At 39.0% G+C, this 27,214-nt stretch overlaps 2 protein-coding genes and 1 pseudogene across 2 annotated transcripts; all 3 read left to right on the forward strand.

Annotated features, from left to right (window-relative positions):
• Positions 1-5,870: 5,870 nt before the first annotated feature.
• LOC139309417 (olfactory receptor 2G3-like) lies at positions 5,871-6,809 on the forward strand. The gene has a single exon (XM_070933483.1). It carries the CDS (start codon positions 5,871-5,873, stop codon positions 6,807-6,809), a length of 939 nt encoding a protein of 312 aa, XP_070789584.1.
• A 4,372-nt stretch (positions 6,810-11,181) lies between these two features.
• LOC139309418 (olfactory receptor 2G3-like) lies at positions 11,182-12,120 on the forward strand. The gene has a single exon (XM_070933484.1). The coding sequence runs from the start codon at positions 11,182-11,184 to the stop codon at positions 12,118-12,120; it is 939 nt and encodes a 312-aa protein (XP_070789585.1).
• Positions 12,121-17,462: 5,342 nt separating this feature from the next.
• Positions 17,463-18,414, forward strand: LOC139309419 (olfactory receptor 2G3-like; annotated as a pseudogene).
• Positions 18,415-27,214: the final 8,800 nt, after the last annotated feature.

Below are 27,214 nucleotides of genomic sequence, written 5' to 3' on the forward strand. Positions count from 1 at the left end.
GCCAAGCTCTGACAATCCCAGCTGAGTTGCCTGATCGGCAGAGGGTTTTTTTTTGTTTGTTTGTTTTTATTACATATATAAACACACAAAATACACATACACATACACATACAAATGTGACAAATACGACATTAATACCATAAATAACATCTAAACGTAATGTCTGATTTCCTCCGACATCAATAACCTAAATTCCTCGATATGTATTCCTTTCTCTCGCCTTATATAACGATATTATTTTTTAATATTTAATTATGCGTTGTTATATCTTATTTGGTACAGAATTTTGTTTTACTCTTTTAGGATCCTCTTTTGGTTTTGGTTTTTCCTGGCAGAGGGTTTTTTTAAAACCCTTTGATGATCAGGCAACTCAGCTGGAATCGTCAGAGCCTTTTGAAAGCATTTTTTACATGGTTTTACATGTAAAAAATGGTTTTAAAAGTAAAAAAAAAAGAATTGGCCACACCCACCCAGTCACATTACCCCCACCACTAAGCCACGCCCACAGAACCGGTAGTAACAAATTTTAGATTTCACCACTGACGCGTGCCATAGGTTCGCCATCACGGCTATATAGCATACCTCAAAATGACTGTCTGGGAAAAGGGAGACTTGTATTTGAATAAAATCTACAGTTGCAACTTGTACCCATTATTTCTGGTTTTAGTTTAGTAGTGGCATTGGAAAATAGTTCCTGACAATCTTCCATAGGACTCCCTTTAATGTATCTGAACATGGCTATCTGGTCTCCTTTAAGTCTTGGGTTTTTTTTTTCCTAGGCCGAACAACCAAATTCCTTTAGCTTGCCTTCGATTTCTTGCACCATCTTTCAAATTACTGTGTCAATATACTTCTAGAAGTGTGCTACCCATAATTGCATGTAAGTATGTGGGCATAAGTTTAATACAAACATAAGAGAGCAATTAAAATGTCTATGCGGGTGTGTTGTTTACAACCGTGGATGTAGCACCTTGTGCTACGAAGGCTGCATACACATTTACCCCATCATAATATTTCCGTGAATAGCAAATAAAATTTTCTGATGCCATTTGAGAAGTCCTCCACTGTGATCCAAGCCAAACATTTCCAGGTCTTTTCCTTCCACTCCAACATCTTTGCTCCTACCACTTCTCTGATGTTATCTATCCTTTCTTGGATGAGCTTTGCAAAAAAAGGAGCTCTTGTGCTTTGCTGGACTCTGGGGATTGATGTCTTGTTTGCTCCTAATTGTTCCATCACAAGTCTGTGACACTATTACAACAACTTTCACCAAGTGGTTAGAGATAGGCAGGAATAATCTGTCTTCTTCCTCTTCCTTGTCTTTGAAAATATTTATAAATTCTGACAGTGAGAACAATGAATCAATGAACAGCTTGCCTCCTGAAGTTGGGAGTGCTCCGTTGCTGGAGGTTTTCAAGAACAAATTGGGCAACTGTTTGTCTGGGATGGAAAAAGGACTCCTGTCTTGGATAGGAGGTTGGATGAGAAGACCTCCCAGTTCCCTTCCAGTTCTATGATTCTACCATCCTGCTCCACTTCTCCCCTTATCATGTTATTATGTGTTTGTGAGATATATGTAAATATTCTGGAACACCACTGATCTGGAAGAGCCAAGGTGAAGGTATAGATTTTATTCTTTTTAGAGCTCTCTTGAATGTTTTGGATTGTTTCATTTGATCATGAAATACTATGTGTTGCATGTAAATATTCATTGGTTATAGCCAAATTCATTAAACATCTTACTTCTTCAGTCAGAGGCCTATGTCATAATCTCTGCTAGAATCCACTCAAAAATGGAATGCAGCTACATAATGAAATCCACAAAGTGTGAAGTGGTTTCTAAATATACACATACATACATACATACATACATACATACATACATACACAAACATGTTTCTATAAATATCAATTTTAAGGGGAAACTTGTATGGGAATATATATTTTGAAAAAATGTGAACAGTAACAATTGTATGATGGAAAACTACAGAAAATGAGCACAGAAGTGCAAGTATAAGAAATACTAAAATGTGTAATTTTTTTTATAATTTGGACTTTACCAGAATGAGAAAGTGATATCAAATTGAAAAGGGAGAAACTGAAGAATTAATGAGAAATTGATCATAGCTGAGCCTGACCCACACACATCTATTTCTAATGAAAACAATTCCAACGTGTCCTCAATACAAATTGCTTGCCTATCTTTATTAACCTCCGTACTGTTTTTCCATTTTAGTTTAAGGTGGCTTATTTTCTTTTTTATTAAGGTGATAGAGTTATCGAGCAGAATTAGGTGTTCTTTCTTCAAAAACATAAAGTGCTATAGGATGCCCCTGATTAAGGCATCTGCACAGTGCATTGCCAATCTCCACACTTATTAAACTATGCATTTGATCTGTATCTTATTCTTATTTTCTACATGAAAGATAAAGTTTGATTAGCTGTAATAATGCAGCACTTGTCAAGCAATGTCCAATTTTCTGCTGTTGCAATTTCAGCAAAGAAGCCAAGCTAAATCCTTGTGGATTCCCACAACTCTCTATTATGATGCATTTACATGAACGAATGGAGACCTGTAGGAGTATTGCAGGGAAATGTTATATCTATGCCTTCAACATACATAGCCAGGATAACATTCTAGTTAAAATATGAAAAAATTGGCCCCAAATTATAATCCCCCTCCTAGACAGCGGAGGCTTCCTAGGTAGCTTTGGTCCAGTCCTTTGTCCAAGAGACAAACTTGGGTTCAAAGATCCAGGTTCAAGTGCATTTTTAGTAGGAGACATTTTCTGAGTGACTATCTCTCTCTCACACACACAACTCCTCTCTCTTCCAGGCCAATTTACTTTGTAAGGCACTTGTGGGAAAGAAGGAAGGAAGGAAGGAAGGAAGGAAGGAAGGAAGGAAGGAAGGAAGGAAGGAAGGAAGGAAGGAAGGGGCATTACGTAAAGGGCTTTGAGCTCCTGAATGGAAGGTGAGATATGAGTGCAACGCATAAATAGCGCGAAAGAATAGAAGAAGAATAGAATTTTATTGACCAAGTGTGATTGGACACACAAGGAATTTGTCTTGGTGCATATGTTCTCAGCGTACATAAAATAAAAGATACATTCGTCAGGAATCATAAGTTACAACACTTAATGATAGTCATAGGGTACAAATAAGCAATCAAATCATATTAGGAAACAATCAATATGAATTGTAAAAATACAAGCAACAAAGTTACAGTCATACAGTCATTAGTGGGAGAAGATGGGTGATAGGAATGATGAAAAGACTAATAGTAGTGCAGACTTAGTAAATAGTTTGACAGTGTTGAGGGAATTAGTTGTTAAGCAGAGTGATGGCATTCGGGGGGAAAACTGTTCTTGTGTCTAGTTGTTCTGGTGTGCAGTGCTCTATAGCATCGTTTTGAGGGTAGGAGTCGAAACAGTTTATGTCCAGGATGTGAGGGGTCTGTAAATATTTTTACAGCCCTCTTTTTGATTCATGCAGTATACAGGTCCTCAATGAAAGGCAGGTTGGTAGCAACTGTTTTTTCTGCAGTTCCTATTATTCTCTGAAGTCTGTGTCTGTCTTTTTGGGTTGCAGAACCAAATCAGACAGTTATAGAGGTGCAGATGACAGACTAAATAATTCTTCTGTAGAACTGTATCAGCAGCTCTGATAGAAAAGAGAGAGAGAAAAGAGAGAAAAGTAGATTTGTCAGCTAGGCTGCTGGATGGTCAAGAGAAAAGGGCAGGGGGTCTAGAGTGTTCTTTCATTTCTTCTCTTTTGCACATTAACATTTGCTTCCATTTTCTCTTTCTTTGATTCTGTACCTGATGGAATTCCTTCACTGTTAAACCTGCAGGAGCTTGATCATCTTTTGCTCCTATTTGTCAATTTCCTAACCCTGTACCTTAATTCCTTGTGGATGTGATTATTATGGGATAGGAGATGACATCTTTTCTCCTCTTTTCCTGAAACTTTCCTTCATTTGCCAAGAAGCACTGTAGCAAGCGTTTTTGCTACAACCTCCAAGTCTCCAGATTTTAGTGGTGTATAAATGTGATTAAATAAATGAATACATGAATAAAGGAATAAATGTGTTGCAGGTGGGGAGAAGATCCAGCAGAACAGACCAGGGGTGGGTTCTAAATTTTTTTACTACCGGTTCTGTGGGTGTGACTTATTTTGTGGGCGTGGCTTGATGATCATGTGACAATTATTTAGGATTTAGCAGAGGTTATGGTCTACCAGGCTTTTAACTGCTTGCAGAGCTGTACCGGTCTACTCATTTGTTTTTGGAGACACCAGTCTACTCATTTGTTTTTGGACGCACCGGTCTACCACCACACTGCCTTTTAACACTGATCAGCTGTAGGGCGACCCTTTGAAGCCCCGCGGCAAAGAGTTTTTTTCCTTCTAGGTGATCAGCTGGGAGTCGGGAGGCAGCAATAGATTGGGAGTGGGGCCAAATAAAAAGTAAGAATAATGCAGGGAGGGGGGCGTGGTGGGGGCAGGGAGGCTCAGCTCCCGAACAAAGAGAACCGGTTTGGTGACGTCATATCGTCACCGCTACCGGCTGGCTGAACCGGGCCAAAACGGGAGGAACCCACTACTGGAACAGACCTAACTGGGACATCGTTTTTCATGGTTATATAGAAACTTGAAGGAGGCTTCTAGAAAACCGTACGTGTACAAGACAGATGATGGTGTCTTGGAAATGGTGATGGAAATGAAGGATGTGGTTGACCAACCATCTCAAGAAATCTGAGCCCCATTGCACAAAATTGGACTCCCAAGTCAACCAGTCTTGCCAATCTGTTTAGCCCTGTCCAAAACAAGGTCAGCACTGCTCAGTTTTATGATTGGTATCTGATGATCTGGGAATTCATAGACTTTATCCACAAAATGAACAGGGGGCATAAATTGCTTTTACAAGAGACAACGGGACTTTCTTGTTTTTCTTTGAAGATGTTTTCTTTGAAGATATTTTGCTTCTCATCCAAGGAGCTTCTTTGGCTCTGACTGGATGGTGGGGAATGGAAGGACATTTTACAAGGAGAAATTTCTGGAGAAATTTCCTTCAGGTAGAACAATTGATCATTGGAACAACTTGCCTCCAGAAGTTGTAAATGCTCCAACCCTTAACATTTTTAAGAAGATGTTGGATAAACATTTGTCTGAGGTGGTGTAGGGTTTCCTGCCTAAGCAGGAGGTTGGACTAGAAGACCTCCAAGGTCCCTTCCAACTCTTCTATTCTATTCTATTCTATTCTATTCTATTCTATTCTATTCTATTCTATTCTATTCTATTCTATTCTATTCTATTCTATTCTATTCTATTCTATTCTATTCTATTCTATTCTAGACCTAGGCATAAGAACAATGACTTGAGTTGACAATATGAGTCTTATCTTACAAAATAGCCTTAAAAAATGATCACCATTTTTTTTGACCCTATCCATTCTGGGACTGGAAAAGAAATTCCAGCAGATTGTGGACACTGTTTGATGTACAGCATTTATATTGATTATATGTGGTTTTTGATACAACTGTAGCAACTGTCAGGTATGACCTTGTATTAGCTATCTTTTCAATAAAGAGCAAGCAATAAGCAAGAAAGTAAATGGAGTAAACCATTAAGTTTCCATCCATACACTAAAATTCCTTTCTGGTTGTTAAGGCATGAGATGGTTGAGAAAGCAGTAACAATGAATATGGACTGCCAACCATTTTCATAGAGTGCACTAATTAAATGTAATCCAGATTACTGGGGACAAAACTCAAGCTCCACTTCAAATATGGGAATCAATTGATCATGATGGATTGCTGTCAGTTATTAGAACCAGGTACCTTTAAGTGTCGTTCTAATGTGTATAGACAATGAACAGGGAAATCTCATGGGAAAATGAAAGCTTCCAAGGAGAATTCATCTTACTGGGAGTGGCTGACCGGCCACAGTTGGAGATGTCCTTGTTTGCCCTTGTCCTGGCCTGCTACCTGATGACCCTCCTGGGCAATACAACCATCATTGTGGTCTCGAGACTAGATCCAGGACTCCATACCCCCATGTATTTCTTCCTCAGCAATCTTTCCTTCCTTGACCTCTGCTTCACCACCAGCCTTGGGCCCCACATGCTGATGAACTTCTGGAGGAAAAACAAGACTATCACTTATGGTGGCTGTGTAGCTGAGCTCTACGTCTCCCTTGCTCTGGGCTCCACGGAGTGTATCTTGTTGGCTGCCATGGCCTATGATCGTTATGCCGCCATCTGTCATCCACTGCGCTACACTACAATTATGAGCCGTTCTCTGTGTTTCACAATGGCTGCTGTCTCCTGGATAAGCGGCTTCAGCAACTCACTAGTCCATACGGTGATGATTCTTAGGCTTCCATTGTGTGGACGGAATCAAGTGGATCATTTGTTTTGTGAGCTCCCTGCGTTTCTTAAATTGGCTTGTGTTGACACTTCACTTAATGAAATTGTGATGTTTTCTACTAGTGTGGTGTTCCTCCTAGTACCAGTTAGTCTCATCACGGTCTCGTATGGCTATATAGCTGCTGCAGTACTGAGGATCCGCTCAGCTGAGGGAAGGAAGAGGGCCTTCAACACTTGTTCCTCCCACTTGATGGTGGTCTGGCTCTTCTATGGCACAGCCATCTTCAGTTATCTCCAGCCTTTGTCCACTTCTTCCCATGATCGACGTAAGATGATTTCCCTGTTCTATACCTTTGTCACCACCATGCTTAATCCACTGATCTATACTCTGAGGAACAAAGAGGTGCATAAAGCTCTCCACAGACTAATGAAGAAGAACTAACCCCACGGTTCGGAGCTGCATTCAACAGAAATGTTTTTTATTTGTTATTCTTATGGTACTTTTCATTGTATTTTCTTTTCTCTCTCTCTTTCATAATAAAAATGTAAGATATCTTAGTGCCACAGTAGTAGAGAAGACTGTAAATTAAAGAATATGAAACACCCCAAACCGATAATCAGAACTTATTTTCTCAAATGTGATTAGCTTGTCCTGGCTAACAAACATCTTGTGTCAGCTCTGTTCCTTGATATGTCAGAAGTTTTGTTCCCCTGTGAAAAAGGCTTCTTCTGAACTTCTTACTGTTTTCTTTTAATGAGAATTTGAACTGGTGTTATTATTTCACCCTAGCAAATCCTGATTGCATTGTGGCTTTTGCTAGGCTTAATCCTGTCAGCGTTGTGACTTTTCCATTCTTTTTGGACACTCCTACTTCCTAGACGTAAAAGAAGAATTTAATCATGATTTTCTTCATCACATCACATTAGTATCATGAGTTTTTGAGGACTATATTACAATCCAGAGTCAGCAACACAATTTTTGGGGATTCCCTATACACAAATGCCCTTCCATGATGTCTACAGGGTGAAAACAGTTGACATTTATTTGATTTGAAGTAAAACATGTCTATGCTGTTTGCCATTAGAAAATAAAATTGGAAATGTTTTGAAATTACATCTGTTGGTTATAACAATTAATGAAATATTGTTTGAAATGCAGAAAAAATACAGATTGAAAGCAGCAACCAATGAAAAAAGTGAAAACAGCAATAAAGAGTAAAAAATCACAGCAACACCAGTATAGTATTAAAATGCTCAGGAGACTAATATATCTTTGTCTGGAATTTAAAAAAAAAAACAATGACAAGAGCACTAGCTATAGTACACTGGAGAGAGCATCCACATTTATGGGGCTACCAATGAGAATGCCTGTTTGTAGACAGTGATAAGAAGTTGGTTATGTCAAGAAATACACACAGATAAATTGAATTGGTGCGAATGGAGAACGTCAGGATTGTCTGGGGTACAACAAGTGACACAATCAACCTGGTGTCAGCCTTAGAGGCCATCTTTTCTTTTGGATCTTCAGGGCTGCCACACTTAGTCTGTGGGAAACTGGGAGAGGGGAGTGTATGGAATGGAGTTGTAGAGATATCTAGCCATAACAACATTCTTTTCTCTGAGAATCAAGGACATTCAGCCTGCACCTGGAGTGGCGTGACTGGGAGGCATCTCCAGTTGCGATGGTGGATTGATTGGACCATGTGATGGACACGTAGGTGCTGGGGAAGGGACTTCGACTTTCCTTTGGGTGGGGAAAACCCAGGAGCTTTCAGATTCGGGTTTTCCCAGATGTGCCAATATGACATCTCTAATAAAATGGAACTTTGAGGAATTGCTGGCCTTGGAGTCTTCATTGGTTGGGGGTGTTACTTGGAACCCTGACAACAGGACTGAAAATAAATTGAGTGACCAGTATTGATCCACAGGTCTGCAGAGAATAATAGTGACTGCTACACACACACACACACACACACACACACACACACACACAAATGTATTGAACATGGGTGCTGAAAATTTCCAGAATTAAAATTTTAGGATCCCTCAATGCCAAATCCAAAATCTCTGCTCAGATGAAGTAAGAAAGCAGCTGGCATTAGTGAGTTGCCTACCATTTCTTGGCAATGCTAAAGATACAGTCACTCCATGGTGACACTTCAATGGAGAAAGAAAGTGTTTTTTGCAATGCTGCCAATATTTGAAATAAAATTTGTGGTAGAGGAATGCAGACTGGATGGAAAAAGATATAGGTGCCCTGATACCCTTGCGGTTGGTCTAGATTGGGTGTGGTAGCCAAAGATGTTCCAGAAGCTCTATCCAGAATTTCATGTGGGTGTGTGCCTACAGCATTAATAAAAACAGAAGCAAACCATTGAAATGTGTGTTTGTGTGTTTGAGTGTGTGTGTCTGTGTGTTGCGTACCACATTGACCTGACACATTGTGCTACAAAGGCTGAACAGAAATTTGTTCTATCATAACTTCCTTCAATAGCAAAAACAATTCTGGACCCCACTTAAAATTTACTGATCCAAACTTTTTGCACATCTCTTCCTCCCATTCCTGCATCTCCTGACACTTTTCTGACTCCTTCTATCCTTCCTGGGTGAGACATTGGAAATGGTTTCAAGGGCTTTGCTGGACTCTGGAGGGAAATATTTTCTTCGCCACTAATTGTTCATCTTGAGTCCTGGTGTCCTGGGAATCTATGGCAACTTTATTCTATAGCAATTTTCACCAACAGATAAGAAATTGGCAAGAATTTCTCCTCCTTCTCACCCTCTGCCTAAAAAATCTACTATGCTGCTTCACTCCTTGCCTTCTCAAGTTGCTTAATGTGTGTATCTGTATGACATATGTAAGTATTCTGGAGCACTGCTGACTTGGAAGAGCCAAGATGCCAAGGTGAGCACTCCAAATGTTCAACGGCACAGTTTCTGCTTCCTTCTTATTACTGTCTCTCCACTATAATTTCTTTCCCTTTTTCTTTAAACAGAAAGATGGATTAATCTTTGCTTTTAATTTTATTTCTTTACAAGCTCAAGTAAAGAAATACCCCTGAAATTGTTGTTGCAATGTTATCTCCATTTGCTTGAGATTAAGCCCTGTGGACTATTCAGACTGACTATTTTCATATTGCTCACTGCCCCAACCTTCCTTTTTATATCTTTCTTCCTTCCTCATACACTGTTCTCAGCTTGCATTCAGTTTCATAGGGTTTCAACTTTCAAGTCCCCACTAATTGATCTTCTGTCCCCATCTTTCAACCCAACCTTTAGTCTCTGGAATAGAAATATCCATTCTGAGATGCTCCAGTGAGAACTATTTTGGCCTGAAAAGGTGTCATCTGCTCTTTGAATAGAGGCTGGTTCTTCCTATGTAGTAGAAAAAGAGTCACGGAGATTCCTACTTCAAACCATACGTCCATCTAAGACCCTCCAAGCCATACATGAAGATGAGCCAAGAGATAGCAACATTTCTCTTACACAGACACAGGTGAGGTTATGGAATGGAGTGTTTTGGAGCTATAGTTACTTATATAATATAGGTGTGTGTGTGTGTGTGTGTGTGTGTGTGTTGTGTGTGTATGTGTTAACATGGAAGGGGAAGATTACATATTATCTATCTATCTATCTATCTATCTATCTATCTATCTATCTATCTATCTATCTATATCTATCATCTCTCTCTCTCTCTCTCTCATCTATCTATTTAATCATCTATGATGAATATTCCTTTTTAAGGTATAGAATTTTTTCATTTTAGAATATTTGAATATTTTCTAAAAATGAATGAATATTGACAATAAAATATACTGAAACTTAACTTTTTGTTGATTACAGCTGACTTTGCCAAATGTCAGCTGAAGCTGAAGCTGAAGCTGACATAAATGTTTTAGTTCTCCTGGGTCTTAATGTCTGCTAAACTCTGTTCCAAGTTGTCAAATGATTGCTAAGAGTAGGAATGCCTTGATGGCACATAATCAAGCTGCCAATTGATTAATCAGGACATTCATCCTTGCTCACTCTCAGTTAAAAGACAGAGATGGGCACTCGCCATCACTCTAGACTGCATATGGCTCTTGAGCCTGGGTCAGGCTCAGGCTTAGGGTTGTGACCTTCCACAAAAGCTCACCCCTTTGTACAAAATTGGACACGCATGTAAACCAGTCTTTCCTTACTTTTTAGTCTTGCCACAAACAAATTCTGCACTGCCTAGTGTTGTGATTGGACTCCCAACTATCTGGGAATTCATAGACTATATCCATAAGAGAAACAGAGGACATACATTATAGTATGTGCAGTATACTTTTCCTGCACAGAAGGAGTTGTTCCCAAAAAATGTTCTAAGCCAGGGGTGGGCAGCTATGGCTCTTTTATGACTTATGGACTTCAACTCCCAGAATTCCTGAGCCAGCCATGTTGGCTCAGGAATTCTGGGAACTGAATTCCACAAGTCATAAAAGGGCCATAGTTGCCCACCTCTGTTCTTATTTTATCAATCTTTTAGATAAAGAGTGCACAACTGGGAAACTTGTAAGCGGTAAATGTAAGCCGTCCACCTTGTGGGGGAGATGGGCAGCATAAAAAATTAATAAATAAATAAAACTAATTAATAAACAAAGTAGATCAGGTAAATCTCTAACTTGCCATCTGTACACAATTACTCCCTTGTGGTTATTAAGGCATGAGATGGTGAAAATGCCATGCTAAAGATTATGCACCTCCAAACATTTTCATCTGGATTCCTCTCTGTTCTGTACTGAATTTCTTTTATATGCCATTACTTGTTCTAATGTGTATAGACAACGGACATGAAAACCTCATGGGAAACCAGTAACCAAAGCTATCAAGGAGAATTCATCTTACTGGGAGTGGCTGACCGGCCATGCTTGGAGATGTTGCTCTTTGCCCTTGTTCTTGTCTGCTACATGATGACTCTTCTGGGCAACACTACTATCATTGTTGTGTCGAGACTAGATCCAGGGCTCCATACCCCCATGTATTTCTTCCTCAGTAATCTTTCCTTCATTGACCTTTGCTTCACCACCAGCCTTGGGCCCCACATGTTGGTGAACTTCTGGAGAAAAAGCAAGACTATCACTTATGGTGGATGTGTGGCTGAATTGTACAACTCTCTTGCTCTGGGCTCCACAGAGTGTACTTTGTTAGCTGTCATGGCCTATGACCGCTATGCTGCCATCTGTCACCCACTGCGCTACATTATGATTATGAGCCACTCTCTGTGCTTTATGATGGCTGCTACCTCCTGGGTAAGTGGCTTCGGTGTCTCACTACTTCATACAGTGATGACTCTTAGGCTTCCTCTGTGTGGACAGAATCGGGTAGATCATTTCTTTTGTGAGCTCCCTGCCTTTCTTCAATTGGCTTGTGTTGACACTTCACTTAATGAGGTTGTGATATTTTCTACTAGCGTATTGTTCCTTCTAATTCCAGTTAGTCTCATCATGGTCTCTTATGGCTATATAGCTGCTGCAGTTGTGAGGATTCGCTCAGCTGAGGGCAGAAAGAAGGCCTTCAACACTTGTTCCTCTCACCTGATGGTTGTCTGGCTCTTCTATGGCACAGCCATTTTCAATTATTTCCAGCCTCTGTCCATCTCCTCCCGTGATCGACGCAAGATGATTTCCCTTTTCTATACCTTTGTCACCACCATGCTTAATCCACTGATCTACACTCTGAGGAACAAAGAGGTGCATAAAGCTCTCCACAGACTAATCAAGAAGAAATAAACCCATGATTCAAAGCTGCTTTTCAAGATTCCACAGGAATGGTCTTTGTTATTTTTTGCAGTACTTTTGATTTTTAGTATTTACTAGTTTGTCAAACATGTACAAGATAGAAGGTATAAATATAAACATGGACATGAACGAAGGAAATGAATACAAATAAATGGGGACAGTAAGACAGGGACGGTAGGCATGCTGGTGGGCTTATACACGCCCCCTTTATGAACCTCTTAGGAATGGGGTGAGGTCCATAGTAGACAGTTGAAGGTTGAAGCTGTGAGGGTTAATGGATGTACCTTCCTGTCTTTTGTACCTTCCTTTCTTTCCTCTCTTTTTTCATAATAAATATGCCATTTATCTTGATACCACAACACTACAAAAAACTAATACATTAAAAGTATACCAACGCCTAAAACCAACCATAAGAAGTCGCTTTCTGAAATGTGGTTTAGCCTATTGTGGATAATATACTATCATCTTCTTTCAACTCTGTCCCTTGATATTCCCTTGTGAAAAAGGCATCTTCTGAAGTTCTTGAAATTTTCTTTTAATGAGAATTCGAACTCCACCCTAGCAAATTCTATCCACGTTGTGGCTTTGCTAGGCTAAATCCAGTCTGCATTTCCCTCCTTCTTGGACACTACAAATTCCTGAGCTAAGAAGAAGAGTTTGCTTGTGATTTTCTTCCCTTATGAGACCAGTTCCCAAACTTTCCCTTTGTGTAGGCCCTGAGATTGTCATAATCGGTTTTTGAAGACTATAATATAATCTAATATAATCCAGAGTCAGCAATGGCCTGTTGGGGAATTCTATATATATAATGGCTCTTCCGTGGTGTCTGCAGGACCCCAAAAGTAAACAATTGACATTTAATTTATTTGATATGGACTATGTCTATGCTGCTTGCATTAGAAATTAAAACTAGAAGTGCTTTGAAATTACATATGTTGCTTGTAACAATTATAAATAAAATATAGAATGAAATAAAACTGGACAACAATTTTTGTTTTTTTTTAATGTAATGCAACTCTTGCATGGTTGTCCCATCCACAATACTAGGTACATATAAGCTGTGTTCCAAGCAACAGAACCATCATTTTTAGATCTTCACAGATATTCTAGTTTTCCATGGTGTACTGGATGCCCTTCAAGAAAAGTTCCATGTTTTCATATGTTTCTGGCATGTGAGCAACATAGCCAATAGCTATAGAAGGCTGTACATTGCCATTATGTAAAAACAGAAGATTTATATAAAACGGTACATGTTAGGTTAAATTACAGATTATTTTCATGACTAGTAGCCAAAAATCAATAAGAAACACCCCAAAGTGTTCAGGAAATAAAATCTTTCTGGCCCACTGTAAGCAATCAATGAAAATAGTGAAAGTAGCAATAAAAGGTAAAGAATCACAGCAAAATTAGCCTACTATTAAAAAGATCAGGAGAATAATATATCTTTGTCTGGCATCAAAAGACTATGAAGACAACACTAATGATAGTTCACTGGAGGGAGCATCCCAAATTTATGGGACTACTGGTGAGAAGGCCTTTTTGTAGATACTGATATGGAAATGAGAGTTGGTTACATCAAGAGATACATACTGATAAATTGAACGTGGTGCAGATGGAGAACATCAGAAATGCATGTGGTACAAGAAGTAATAAGATCCATCTGTGTTGAATATTGAGTGACCAGTATAAAAGAAGACACTGAGGCAGTTTGTTCACACAAAGAGTGTGTATTAAAAATAATTGCAAAGCAAATATACTGCTCAAAAAAATAAAGGGAACACAAGCAGAAGACATCCGCGATCTGAATGAATGAAATAGCCTTATTAAATACTTTGTTCTTTACATATAGTAGTTTATACACTGCTCAAACAACTAAAGAGAACACAAAACTACTGTATGTAATGAACAAAGTATTTAATAAGGCTATTTCATTCATTCAGATCGCGGATGTCTTCTGCTTGTGTTCCCTTTATTTTTTTGAGCAGTGTATATAAATGAGTAGTAAATGGCTGGAGAGGAAGGGAAAACTAAGAAGGCCATGGATGGATGGAGCTGAAGAGATACAATGTGTTTGGAGCCATAATAAGTTGAGCTATAGTCAATAGGAACATAGCAGCCAGGAATCCTAAACAGACTCAACCAATGCTGAAGTCTTCCAGAACTAATGTATTCCAATTCCAATTCAAATGCAAACATTTATTGTCAGAGTACAACATGTGTATAATGAGATTGGCTGAGCCTCCTTTTGTGCACCCCCCAACCCTCAACACAATACAACTCACAGTGAAAGACAGAAAATTCCTAGCCCAGTGAATCAGTGGTGGGATTCAATTTTTTTTACTACCAGTTCTGTGGGCATGGCTTGGTGGGTGTGGCATGGCTTGGTGAGCGTGGCTTGGTGGGCATGGCAGGGGAAGGATACTGTAAAATCCCTATTTCTTCTCGATTAGCTGGGACTCGGGGGTGGGGGGGACAGAGAATAGATGGGGGCAGGGGCAGTCAGAGGTGGTATTTACCCGTTCTCCGAACTACTCAAAATTTCTGCTACCGATTCTCCAGAACTGGTCAGAACCTGCTGAATAGCACCTCTGCAGTGAATCCTCAATTGGGTTTCCTCAATGCCAAATCTGGGACCACTTTGCTCAGATGAAGTAGGAAAGCTTCTGAGCAGTGGGTGGGCTGCCTACCATATACTGACAATGCTAAAGATCCAGTCACTTCTTGCTAACCTCTCAATGGAGATAGAAAGAGAGAAAATACTGCTGAGTAGCAGGGTAGAAGTACATAGGTTTTCTGGGTTCACTTTTGTTTTTTGGAAGTCTATGGAGAGGATATATGTGCCCTGACCACCTCCTGGTTGGTTTTGACTTGGCCATGCTGGCCAAATACATTCTAGAAGCACTATCCAGAATTGCATGTAGTTGTGTGTGTGTATAGTATTAATGAAACACAAGAAGCAATTGAAGTGCATGTGCGTAACCCATCACCCTTAACCTGGCATCTTGTGCAAGAAATTTATTCCATCATACAGTTCCTGCAGTAGGAAATCCAATTTTTGACACATTTGAAATTTACCCCTTTGTTTGCAGAACCAAACCTTTGCAGATCTATTCATCCCACTCCTGCATCTTTGCTCCTGTCATTTTCCTGATCCTCTCTATCCTTCCTGAGCGAACCTTTGCAAATGGTTTCAAGGGCTTTGCTGGACTCTGGGGGGAAGTATCTAGTTTGCTGCTAATTGTTCATCTTGAGTGCTAGTGCCCTGGGAATTATGACAACTTTACTGCGTAGCAACTTTCACTACATATACTTACACACAAAGTCCAATACACAAGTATCAATTTTACAGGGCATGTGTGTCAGCATATCTATATCTAGATATTGATATTGATATCTATCTATCTATGTTTGAAAAAAATCTGCATAATAAAATTGTTATTGTGAAAAACATTGTACATAGGAAATGTGCAAAAAAGGCATATGCTAAAAATATTCAAATTAAAATGTACCAATTTTTTATTTCAGAAATTATAAATTAATGTCAAAAGAGAAAGGGAAAAAACGGAAGAGTTAAATCTGAATTTGATCATAACTGAATCATATCTTTCATACCTATAATCCTATCCCTAATGAATAGCTTTCCAGGGTATCCTCCAGTGCCACTTTCCATACGTATTCAATTTTTATCTTATTCATGGGAAGTTTCTCTGTATGAAATATAAGATTTGGTTGGCTTTGGCCATATGCTCCTTGTCAGATCTCTCCCCCTCCCACCTTTTCTCTTTTAGGCCAGCTTTCTTCACTGGGTGCTTGTTGTGGGAAAGAAAGGAAGAAGGGGAAGAATGTAGATTGCTTTGAGCTCCTGAACGGAAGATGGGAGATCAATGTAAATTCATAAATAGTGCGAAAGAGAGAAAAGTATATTTGTCAGATATCGGACAGGCAAGGTTGCTGAATAATCAAGAGAAGGGAGGGGATTGGAGTGTTCTTGCATTTCTCCTCCCTTGCTCCGGTTTTCTCTCTTTCTCTGATGCTGAAATCCCTCCACTATTAAACCTGCAGGAAAATTTGGTCTTCTTATGTACCTGGCAGCCCACTTTTTGAAGTTCTTTCATAATTCCTTGTGTAAATGATTATTGTGAGGTGGAGTATGATATCTTTTCTTTGTTTATCAAGAAGCACTTCAGAAAATGCTTTTGCTTAACTTCTGAGTCTCCAGAGTTTGGTAGGGTATAAATGTAATAAATAAATGAATACTGAATAGAAGAATAAATGTGTTGTGGGTATGGAGAAGCACCCCAATTAGAAACAGTCCTAATTGCAACTTTTTTTTTCATTGTCATATAGAAACTTGAAGGAGGATTCTGGAAAACCTACGTTGATGACATATTGGAAATGGTGATAAAAATGAAGCATACAGAAGTCTTAGTATATTTAAATTCTGAAATCCTAATAAAATCTATGGGATGCTGGGATTCTCCCATGGCCTCCAGAATTGAGGGTCATGATTGTGCAGCTCCCTTTCCTTTGCTGAACAAAGGGAAAAACGTTTATGAATTTACCAATCTATCTCTCTTTCCTCTTATATACTTTTGTTTGCAGACTGGGAATAATCTTCTTCCTGATCTCTCACAACAAATTAAAGAATGGTATTTGGTAACTTGTCATGGAGAAAATTTATGTGATCACTAAGAGTGAGAAAGTCTTGAAGGTGTATTATCAATCAATCAATCATCCTTGCTCTCTCACACGTAAAATACAGGGATCAGCAACTACCATCACCTAATGTTGCAGATCACTGAAAAGCTCAGGTGAGGGTGAGGTTTCCACCACTACAAGAAAGCTCAGCTCTATTGCATAAAATTGGTCACCCAAGTCACACAATCTTGCTATGCACTTTTTGTACCAGAAAATCAATGTACTTAGCACGTAGCTAACTGCATCCTATTACAGCAGAGGTCTTCAAACTTGGCAGGTTTGAAGACCTCTGTATTAGAAGAAGGGAACAAAATGTACAGAAGGAAATTATGTGAGATTATCAATTATTTAGACAAAGCGTAGACAACAGGCCAAATAGTGGGTGGAGAACATGTTTTAAATTTCCATCCATACACAATTATACCCTTGTGGTTTTTAAGGTATAAGATGGAAAGAAAGCAGTGTGCCAGTGGATATGGACCTCCAATTATTTTCATAGAGTCCACTAACTCACCTTTAATCTAGATTACTGGATACAACATACAAACCTCACTCCAAATATAGGAATCATTTGATCATGTTGAATTCTTGTCATTTTTGTACTGGATTATTTTTTGTTCTAATGTGTATAGACAATGAACATGGAAACCTCGTGGGAAACCAGTAACCAAAGCTACCAAGAAGAATTTATCTTACTGGGGGTGGCTGACCAGCCACGCTTGGAGATGTTGCTCTTTGCCCTTGTTTTTGTCTGCTATTTGATGACAACGCAACCATCATTGTGGTGGGCAACGCAACCATCATTGTAGTGTCGAGACTAGATCCAGGGCCCCCATGTATTTCTTCCTCAGCAATCTTTCTTTCATTGACCTCTGCTTCACCACCAGCCTTGGGCCCCACATGCTGGTGAACATCTGGAGAAAAAGCAAGACTATCACTTATGGCAGCTATGTGGCTGAGTTGTACAACTCTCTTGCCCTCGGCTCCACAGAGTGTATTTTGTTAGCTGTCCTGGCTATGACCCCTATGCCTCCATTTGTCATCCACTGTGCTACACTACCATAATGAGCCACTCTCTGTGCTTCATGATGGCTGTTACCTCCTGGGTAAGTGGCTTCAGTGTCTCACTACTTCATACAGTGATGACTCTTAGGCTTCCTCTGTGTGGATAGAATCGGGTAGATCATTTCCTTTATGAGCTCCCTGCCTTTCTTAAATTGGCTTCTGTTGACACTTCACTTTATGAGGTTGTGATATTTTCTACTAGCATGGTGTTCCTCCTGGTACCAGTTATTCTCATCACGGTCTCCTATGGCTTTATAGCCACTGCAGTGCTGAAGATTTGCTCAGCTGAGGGCAAGAAGAGGGCCTTCAACACTTGTTCCTCCCACTTGATGGTAGTGTGACTCTTCTATGGCACAGCCATCTTCAGTTATTTTCAACTTCCATCCAACTTTTCCTGTGATCAAGGCAAGATGATTTCCCTTTTCTACACCTTTGTTACCACCATGCTTAATCCACTCATCTATACTCTTAAGGAACAAAGAGGTGCATAAAGCTCTCTACAGACTAATGAAGAAGAACTAAACTGATAATTTGAAGCTGCATTTCAAGATTCTTTGTTATTTTTTTGCAGTACTTTTGATTGTACCTTTTTTTTCATAATAAATGTGCAATATGTCTCAGTACCACAGCAGTACACAAAATGAATAAATTAAAGCGTATACAAAATTCAGAACTTATTTTCTGAAATGCGTTTAGCTTGTTGTGGATAAGACACTATCATCTTGTGTCAACTCTGTCCCTTGATGTTATAGATGTTTCGTTCCCCTGTGAAAAAGACATGTTCTGAAGTTCTTCCAATTTTATTTTAATGACAGTTTGAACTAATGCTATTTTTCCAGCCTACCAAATCCACTCTGCATTGTGGCTTTGCTCCATTTCCTTCCTTCTTGGACATTCCTAATTCCTGAACCTAAAAGAAGAGTTTGCTCATGAGTTTCTTCAAGAGAACAGTTCCCAAACTTTCCCTTTATGCAAACCCTGATATTGTCATGATGGGTTTTTGAGGACTATTATGTAATTCAGAGTCACCAATGCAGTCTTTGGGATTCCATCTATACAAAAATCCTTTCATGGTGTCCACAGGACTTCAAAATTGACATATAGTTTGTTTATTATAAAACATGTCTATGCCACTTGCCATTAGAAAATAAAGCTGAAAGTGTTTTGAAACTGCATGTGTTAGTTACAATAATTAATAAAATATTTTATGAAATGCAGAATAAAATACAGAATAAAATTAGCAATCAATGAAAAAAGTTACAGTAGCAATAGAAAGTAAATAATCACATCAATATTATTATGTTATTAAAATGCTTGGGAGAATAATATGCCTTTGTCCGGCATTAAAAGACAATGAAGACAGCACTAGTTATAACTTCTTGGAGAGAACACCCCCAATTTATGGGGCTACATATGAGAAGGCCTGTTTGTAGATATCGAGATGGAAATGAGAGTTAGTTTTGTCAAGAGATACACAGATAAATTGAACATGGTGTGAATGGAGAATGTCAGAAAAGTCTGTGATAAAACAAGTGATAGGATCAGAAAATCAATTGAGTGACCAGAATGAACAAATAATATTGTGGCAGTTAGTTCACACAAAAAGAGCGTGTAAACATAATTGCAAAGCAAATTTATGAAAGAACAGAAAATTGTTCAAGAGGAAGAAAAGATTAAGAAGTCCATGGTTGGGTGGAGCCGAAGACATCCTGTTTATAAACAGATATAAACAAACATATTGTCAGGGTTTCAAAGGATGCCCTAATTAAATCATGATCCTCCAGCCAAGCTTCAAAAGAAATCCAGTTATTTATTAGGAGCTTCATGTCGGCACTTTCCCAAGTGAAGCCAGCTCTGACTCTATGTAATTTATGCCCCAATTATGATCCTGTTTTTCCCCCCCTCTCTCCAGGGTGTGTCATCAATCACATTCGCCAATGGAGCAATTTCATGGGTTGTAGAGGTCACTCTCCTCTGGCTGCTGTGGGTAACCCTGGGATATAGCCTTGAGAGAAATAAGCATGGAATGTGCATCTGTCTTTGGCTGTCATGCCATTTCACTGATTTCCCATCCCCCCTGGCCTATGGCAACTCGAGAGCAGGTCAGGGTTGCTTTGCGAGTTGACACATATCAAGTGCCATGTAGACCACTGGCATCTATATACTCATCCTGAGTACCAGTCATATGGACTGGAAAGTCCTCCAGGGATTTCTGGAACCCATTGGAATCTCCCAAACAAAGCCAGACCATGATGTACCATGTGTTTCTTTTGGGCCATAACAAGTTGAGATATAGCCACTGTGGCCATGGCAACCATGAATACCTAACCAAACTAAACCAAGGCAATCCCAGCAGAAGTGCTGAAGTCATTCCATGCTGGCACTTGAGAGGAGAGTAAGAGAGAGGACACTGTTGAGCAGTGGAGCAGAAGTACATAGGTTGGCTGGATAAACTTGCGGGTTTTTTTGCAGTGCTCCCAACATTTGGAATACAATTTGTGACAAAAGAATGTAGACTAGATCAGGGGTGTTCAACCTTGGCAACTTTAAGACTTGTGGACTTCAACTCTCAATTCTGGGAGTTGAAGTCCAAAAGTCTTAAAGATACCAAGGCTGGAGACCCCTGGACTAGATGGAAAGTCCATGGAGAGGACATAGGTTCCCTAGTGCCCTCCTAGTGGGTCTAAATTGGATGTGGTGGCCAAAGACATTCTAGAAGTTTTATCCAGAATTGTGTGTAGATTTGTGTGTATAACTTTAATTAAAAAAAGAGAGAGAGAAGCAAACAATTGAAGTGTGTGTGTGTGTGTGTTTCTTGCCCACCACCCTTAACCTGGCATCTTGTGTTGCAAAGGCTGCACATAAACTTATTCCATCATACAGCTCCTGCAACAGCAAATATAATTTTCTGACACTCTTTGAAAATTACTCCTTTGTTTGCTGATCCAAACTTTTGCACGTCACTTTCTCACATTCCTGCATTTTTGCTCCTGTCACTTTTTTTGACCCCCTCTTTTCCTTCCTGGGTGAGCCATTGGAAATGGTTTCAAGGGCTTTGCTGGACTCTGGAGGAAAAGTATCTTGCTTGCTGCTAATTGTTCATCTTGAGTCCTGGTGCCCTGAGGCTCTGTGGCAACTTTACTACATAGCAACTTTCATTCAATGGTCCTCCCTTTCTCCTCCCCCGCCCAGAAAATGCCCATAAAGTCTACCATTCTGCTTTCTCAGATTGATTATTGCTTGTCTGTATGATATCAAATTTTCTGGAGCACTAACGACTTGGAACAGTCAGGATGCTGGACTGAATAAGGTGGGCTGATGTGCAGTATTTTGATGGAGACTTCCCTTTCTGCCTTTCCCATCTCCCTTGTTGTTGCCTATTCAACACTCCAAATATTCAACTTGCAAGATTTCCCCTTCTTTCTTATTATTGTCTTTCTAGTGTAATTTTCTCCTTTTTCTCTTTAAACAGAAAGATGCATTAATCTTTGCTTTTAGCTTTCTTTCCTTTAAAGATCAAGTGAAATATAGTCTTGAAATTATTTGCTGCAATGTTATCTCTATTTGCTTGAGATTAAGCCCTGTGAGACTGCACTATTCAGTCCAACTATTTTCATGTTGTTCATTGCCTCAACCTTCATTCTTTCAATCCTTTCTTCCTCTGTTCCTATCTAAATATTTGTTTTAGCTTGGATCTACTTTCATGTATGTCTACTTTAATGAAAAGAAGGACTAGGGGAGACACGATAGCAGCCCTCCAATATCTCAGGGGTTGCCACAAAGAAGAGGGAGTCAAGCTATTCTCCAAAGCACTTGAAGGCAGGACAAGAAGCAATGGGTGGAAACTAATCAAGGAGAGAAGCAACTTAGAACTAAGGAAAAATTTCCTGAGAGTGAGAACAATTAATCAGTGGAACAACTTGCCTGCAGAAGCTGTGAGTGCTCCAACGCTAGAAATTTTTAAGAAGATATTGGATAACCATTTGTCTGAAGTGGTGTAGGGTTTCCTGCCTAAGCAGGGGGTTGGACTAGAAGACCTCCAAGGTCCCTTCCAACTCTGTTATTCTATTCTATTCATCAGTGACTCTTTCTGTTCTCTTTTTAGGGGGCTTCCCCTCCCCACCAATCTGTCTCCTGTCCTCACCTTTCAGTCCAACTTTATCCTCTGGAGTAGAAAGATCCATTCAGAGATGCTCCAGTGTGAACTATTTTAGCCTAAAAATATGTCACCTGATCCTTGAGTAAAGGCTGGTTCTTCCTAAGAAGAAGAAAAGGAGTCACAATTAGGGATTCTTACCTGAGATCATACAAGCATCTAAGATCCTCCAGGTGAGCCAAGAGGTAGCAAATTTCTTTTATCCAGAAGGGTAAAATGGGTAACAATTGGGAAATGGAGTAAATAAATGGGGTTATAGTTATATAATTTATATAATATACACATACACACATGTATGAGGATCTATGACCATTCGCCAAGGCCAACTTGCCATGGCCAACTCGCTGCAGGACAAGAGTTGCACTAATATCAAAGAAATAGCAGAACTGAATAATTAAAGAAAGGATGCAAAAGGAATGAAATGTGAATTGCAAAAATGAAAATATTTTTTTATTTATTTTAAATAATTAAATAGAATTGTTAAATGGTCTTGCAGCAAGTTGTCCCATGGCAAGTTGACTATGGTGAGTTGGCCACGGTGAGTTGGCCGCAGCGAATTGGCTGTGGCAAGTTGTCCGATTCCACATGTATGTAACAGGGAAGAAGAAGTCTATATATTCTCTCTCTCTCAAATCATCTGTGATAAGTTCTTCTTTTTCTTAATTATGAAGGCATAGAATTACTTCAGTTTAGAACATTTGAATATTTTCTAGAAGAGAGTGAATTTTGATAGTGAAATATATTGTAACCTAGGTTTTCATTGATTACAGCTGACTTCACCAAAGGCCAGCTGAAGCTATAATAAATCTCTTAGTTATTCTGGGTCTGAAAGTTTGCTAGACCAGAGGTCTCCAAACTTGGCAACTTTAAGACTTGTGGACTTCAACTCCCAGAGTTCCTCAGCCAGCAAAGCTGGGAGTTGAAGTCCACAAGTCTTAAAGTTGCCAAAGTTGGAGACCGCTGTGCTAGACTGTTTCAAGTTGTCAATGTGATTTTTGAATGAGTCTGTTCCAGTGGTGGGTTTCAAATTTTTTTTACTACCGGTTCTGTGGCTGTGGATTTGTGGGCATGGCATGGCTATGTGGACGTTGCTTTGTGGGCATGGCAAAATCCCCATTTCCTCCCGATCAGCTGGGACTCAGGAGGCAGAGAATAGATGGGGGCGGGGCCAGTCAGAATTTTTTCTACCGGTTCTCCGAACTACTCAAAATTCCCACTACCAGTTCTCCAGAACTGGTCAGAACCACCTCTGGTCTGTTCATTGTCAAATTTCACCTTTTAATGCATATTTTGCTTTACAAAGACTGATATCAACTCAACAAATAAGAAATTAATTTCATTTGTTTTTTTAATATGAAATTGGGCAATTTACAGCTTAGATTCAAACTGGAATACAGCTAAACAATAAAACCCACAAACTGTGATGCAGTTTCTAGTTACGCATCGATACACCTTCACACAGAGAACAAACCACAAATATCAGTTTTAGGGGACAAGTATTTAAGAACATCTGCACAGTAAAAATTATATTGTGGAAAAAATGTACATAGGAAATGTGCACAAGAATGTATATGCTAAGAAATATTCAAATTAAAATGGTAATTTTTTTATTTCAAAAATTATATATTAATGTCAAAATGGAAAAGGACTGAAAAGTTAACTAGAATTTGATCATCACCTGAATCATATATAACATATACGACTCCCTATAATCCCTTCCTAATGAATATCTTTCCAATGTTTCCCACAAACCAGTTGCCTAAAATCACCAATCTCTCTCCTGTTTGTTTGTTTTTTTTTCATTTAAGTGTGCTGAGTTTGTGGCAATAATGAGAGAATTAATATGTAATCCCCCCCTCCACCAAAAAAATCATAAAATCAGTAAGATTTATACCTGGTAAAGCTGGCTAACTTTTGCAATGCCAATATTTACACACATTAAACTAGAATTCATGAGGCGTTTCTCTGTATGAAAAATAAGTTTTGGTTGGCTGTGGCCATGTGCTTCTTGTCAAATCTCTCCCTCTCCATCTCTCTCCTTCTTTCTTTTAGGCCAGCTTTCTTCACTGGGTGTTTCTTGTAGGAAAGAAAGGTGTAAGGGGCATTACGTATGAGCTCCTGAATGGAAGGTGACATATGAATGTAATGCATAAATAGCGTGAAAGAGAGAAAAGTAGATTTGTCAGACATCAGACGGGCAAGGCTGCTGGATGGTCAAGAGAAAAGGACAGGGAGCTGAATGTTCTTTCATTTCTCCTCTCTTGCATACTAAATATTGCTTCAGTTTTCTCTTTTTTTGATTCTGTATCTGCTGAAATTCCTCCACTGTTAAAACTACCGAAACTTGATCTTCTTTTGTAGCTGGCTGTCCATTTTCTAAAGATCTTTCCCTCAACACTGTCAAACTATTTACTAAGCCTGCACTACTATTAATCTTCTCATCGTTCCCACCTTCCACTCTCCTTCCACTTATGACTGTATGACTGTAATTTTGTTGCTTGTATCCTTACGATTTATATTGATATTGTTTCCTGATTGCTTATTTGTACCCTATGACTATCATTAAGTGTTGTACCTTATGATTCTCGATGAACGTATCTTTTCTTTTATGTACACTGAGAACATATGCACCAAGACAAATTCCTTGTGTGTCCAATCACACTTGGTCAATAAAAAATTCTATTCTATTCTATTCTATTCTATTCTATTCTATTCTATTCTATCCTATTCTATTCTATTCTATTCTATTCTATTCTATTCTAATGTGGATGTGATTATTATGGGGTAGAAGATTGCATTTTATCTCCTGAAACTTTCATCTATTCTGCAAGGAGCACTTCAGGAAGCGTTTTGTTTACAGCTCTGAATCTCCAGATTTTAGTGGGAGATAAATGTAATAAATAAATAAGTACCTGGATAAAGGAATAAATGTGTTGCAGATGAGGAGAGGATCCAGCAGAACAGTAATTGGAACATCTTTTTTCATTGTCATATAGAAACATGAAGGAGGCTTCTGAAAAACCTACCTGTGCAGGACAGGTGATCTCATCTTGGAAATGGTGATGGAAATGAAGCAGGTGGTTGAGTCACAGAACCTTAAGCCTGAAATTCTAATCAAATCTATGGGATGCTGAAATTTGCCCTTGGCTTCCAGCATTGAGGCTCATGTCCATGCAATTCCCATTCCTTTGCTGAACAGAGGGCTGAGATATAAGTACTATAATCAAATCTACCTCTGTTCCCTGTTATATAAATTTATTTGTAGTCTTAGAATTATCTGAACTGGCTGGAAAGGGTTTCCTTTCCTGGCTTGTTACATCTTCTTCCCTATATCTCTCAACCAATTAAAGAAGGCAGTTTTGTATCATGTCATGGAAAAAAATTATGTGATCACTAAGGCTGAGAATGCCTTATCATTCATTATACATTATCAATTAGCCAGTTGATAATTAGGGCATTCATTCTATAGAATAGAATAGAATAGAATAGAATAGAATAGAATAGAATAGAATAGAATAGAATAACAGAGTTGGAAGGGACCCTGGAGGTCTTCTAGTCCAACCCCCTACTTAGGCAGGAAACCCTACACCACTTCAGACAAATGGTTATCCAATCTTTGCTCACTCTCAGTTTTAAAACAGGGATGGGCAACCTCCATCACTCTAGACTGCATATGGCCGTTGACCCTGGATCAGGGTGAGGCTTAGTGTTCTGACCTTCTAGAAAGTTCTGCCCTTTTGAACAAAATTGGACATTCATGTCAACCAGGCTTGCCTTACTTTTTAGTCTTGCTCCAAACAGGTTCAGCACAGCATTGTGATTGGGCTTCTACTATCTGGGAATTTCATAGACTGTATCCATGAGAGGAGAATAGGACAAGAGGTGGGAAGGCCTGGAAAAAAACTGGAAAAATTGAAAAAAAAAAACCATCTCAGTTTTTTTCCAATTTTTTTCTAAATGGCTTTTTCTGGTTTTTTTCCCCCCATGCCTTCCCATCTCTACATAGGGCATACAGCATTGTCTCTAATTTTCCTGCATAGAGGGAGTTGTTCCCAAAGAATGTTCTAATTTAAATATTGTTATTTGGTTGGAAATCAAACACAATCACGATGATCTTTTCGAGGCAAAACAGTAACTGTGGTCCTAGTTTAAGGGCTTTTGTTTAAGATAAGAGGGAAACTGATGTCTTAAACCGCTGATCCTATGGTTGGGGAGATCCAACTCAAAGATCCATGGACTGAGGCAAAGTTTGCCACTTATCTTTTTACAAAGTCTATAAGAATTATAGCCAAAATCTTTGACCTTACCCATTCTGGCGCTAGAAAAAGGATTTTGGCAGACTGTGGACAATGTTTAATGTTCATCATTTACAATGATTACACATAGTTTCTGCTACAAGTGTGGCTTCTTTCAGCATCTTAGCTATGACAGATATGTCAAAAAAGAGTTTCAAAAACTACTCATTGTATCATACCGCCAAATGATGCAAAGCTTTCTGCCTTTTAATTAGCATATTCACTTCTCACATAGTAGGATTCTACTTTACAGATATAATAAGCTTTTGGGGGTTAATGGAGGAATAAGTGTTTGTGAAAGCCCCTGACAATAGCTATCTCACTGAACAATGATTAGGGGAGCAAATTTTGTATCACTAGAAAAAAAAAAAAGAAAAATTTTGTACAGGAAATTCATTGTATGAAAAGGGAAAATTCATTGTACCTAACTAACCACATCCTGTAAGGAAAGTTGGACATGATGTACAAAAGGAATGATCTTATATTATCAATCTTTTAGATAAAGCCTGGACAATTGGCAAAAAAACATAGAAGAGGTAAATCTCTAAATTGTTATCCATACACAATTATTCCCTTGTGGTCATTAAGGCATGTAATAGTGAGAAAAAAGTGCCAATGGATATGGACCTCCAATCATTTTCAAAGAGTCTACTAATTAAGCTTCCATCTAGATTACTGGAGACAAAATTCAACCAGCACTTCTTCTTTTATATATATATGTATTGTTTTATATCATACATTTCCTATCTATGTTGAACAGTGTGCTCTCTAAGTGTCAAGCAGCATTTCTAAGTGAATTAATCCTCATGCTGTCAATTGTTTGAACTGGGTTCCTTGTGTGTGTCATTACTTGTTGTAATGTGTATAGACA

This window comes from Pituophis catenifer, unplaced genomic scaffold, assembly GCF_029215685.1.
Source record: "Pituophis catenifer annectens isolate HBS135680 unplaced genomic scaffold, rPitCat1.0.hap2 SCAF_2, whole genome shotgun sequence".
Lineage (NCBI taxonomy): Eukaryota > Metazoa > Chordata > Lepidosauria > Squamata > Colubridae > Pituophis > Pituophis catenifer.

Coding starts and splice junctions, on each gene's coding strand:
- LOC139309417 (XM_070933483.1), top strand. CDS start 5,871: ATGAACAGGGAAATCTCATGGGAAAATGAAAGCTTCCAAGGAGAATTC.
- LOC139309418 (XM_070933484.1), top strand. CDS start 11,182: ATGAAAACCTCATGGGAAACCAGTAACCAAAGCTATCAAGGAGAATTC.